This window comes from Chrysochloris asiatica, unplaced genomic scaffold (assembly GCF_000296735.1).
Source record: "Chrysochloris asiatica unplaced genomic scaffold, ChrAsi1.0 scaffold00272, whole genome shotgun sequence".
NCBI lineage: Eukaryota > Metazoa > Chordata > Mammalia > Afrosoricida > Chrysochloridae > Chrysochloris > Chrysochloris asiatica.
Genome location: NW_006408790.1, coordinates 388,107 through 389,789, shown reverse-complemented (window position 1 = coordinate 389,789; position 1,683 = coordinate 388,107). Strand labels below are relative to the sequence as shown.

The 1,683-nt window shown below is 52.3% G+C and overlaps 1 protein-coding gene across 1 annotated transcript in view; it reads left to right on the top strand.

Annotated features, from left to right (window-relative positions):
- Positions 1-1,683, top strand: part of STARD13 (StAR-related lipid transfer (START) domain containing 13) — a 175,183-nt gene that overhangs the window by 160,530 nt on the left and 12,970 nt on the right. The window contains exon 9 of the mRNA XM_006874365.1: positions 908-1,118. Coding sequence (XP_006874427.1) covers positions 908-1,118 — 211 coding nt within the window. The remainder of the gene's footprint in view (positions 1-907; positions 1,119-1,683) is intronic.

The window sequence follows — 1,683 nt, the reverse complement described above, 5'->3', positions numbered from 1 at the left end:
GCTTATCCTACAGCACCACACCCACCCAAACAGAACAGAACCAACTAACCACCCCCCCACACACTGCCATGGAGTCCATTCTGACTCAGCGACCCTGAGGACAGGGCTGGACGACCCCAGACGGTCTCCAAGGCTATAAATTGTACGGAGACAGAAAGCCTTCTCTTCCCCATTGAGTAGAGTGGCTGGTGAGTTTGAACCACCAGCCTTTCAGTTAGCAGTCCACAGCTTAACCCACTGTGCCACTAGGGCTCCTTTAGTTACACACGTAATTCCTAAATCCACACAGAAGTATAAAGTTCATCACCCTCGACTCAGTGGGGTCAAAACAGGGAGTTATGGCATTGTTGCTCAAATAGGTGAACTGCGTTTTTCAGTTAAGCCTCCCTTTGGGTTTGAAAGGAGCCCTGGTGCCGCAATGGTTAGAGCACTTGGCTGCTAGATAGAAAGTCATCGGTTCGAACCCATCAGCTGCTTTGTGGGGAGAAAGATGTGGCAGTGCGCTCCGGTGAAGCTCTGTCCTGCACCATCACCGGGAGTTGACTCGGTAGCAGTGGGTTCAGTGTTTGGTTTTTTTACATTGAGGAACCCTGCTAGCATGAGGGTAACACATTCATCTGCTAAGTAAAACACTGGCGGTGCAAACCCAGTGTTGCCCCCAAGGGTCCTGCCAGGGTGGACCTCTTGAGAGTTTAGGGAGACTGAGTCACTCGCAGGACGCTGAGCTGGGCATCCCCCTGTGTCTGACTCAGGTCCCAAGACACAGCCCCAGGCTTTTGCATTCTTTGTGAACCCTTTCAAAGCCCCACCAGTACCTGGGATGGTATGTGGGCTGTGCTGGCTGCTCCCGTCACAGTTCAGGAAGCCCGGCTCCCTTGACACTTCGGCTCCCTCCCACTTCCCTCAGATGTTCCCAAGGAGCAGCGGCTACAGGCTGTGCGGGCGGCTGTCCTGCTGCTGGCGGACGAGAACCGAGAGGCCCTGCAGACACTACTGTGCTTCCTGAGTGACGTGAGCAACATGGTGGAGGAGAACCAGATGACCGCCATGAATCTGGCCGTATGTCTCGCCCCCTCCCTCTTCCATCTGAATCTGCTGAAGAAAGAGAGCTCTCCACGGTGAGTCCCCACATCAGGCATCCCCACAAAAACACCCAGGGGAGAACTCTGCTCCGCAAGGGCTGCCGATGGCTGATCTGTCAGAGACAGCCAGCCCTTTCTCCCTAGGTGCTTCTGGGTGGAGTCAACCTCCAGCATCTGGGTTACTTACTAGCCAACCATGTTAACTATTTGCAACACACAGAGACCACGGTCTTTTTGTTGTTGTTTTTGTTAGCTGTCTATGAGGCAGGCGATTCCACTCATGATGTCCCACGTGTGTGTGTCAGAGTAGAACTATTGTCCATAGGATTCTCAGTAGATGATTTTTCATAAGTAGATTCCACTCATGGTGCCCCCCATGTGTGTCAGAGGAGAACTGTGCTCCACAGGGTTCTCAGTGGATGATTTTTCATAAGTAGATTCCACTCACGGTGCCCCCCATGTGTGTCAGAGTAGAACTGTGCCCCACAGGGTTCTCAGTGGATGATTTTTCATAAGTAGATTCTACTCATGGTGCCCCGTGTATGTCAGAGTAGAACTGTGCTCCACAGGGTTCTCAGTGCATGATTTTTCATAAGTAGAT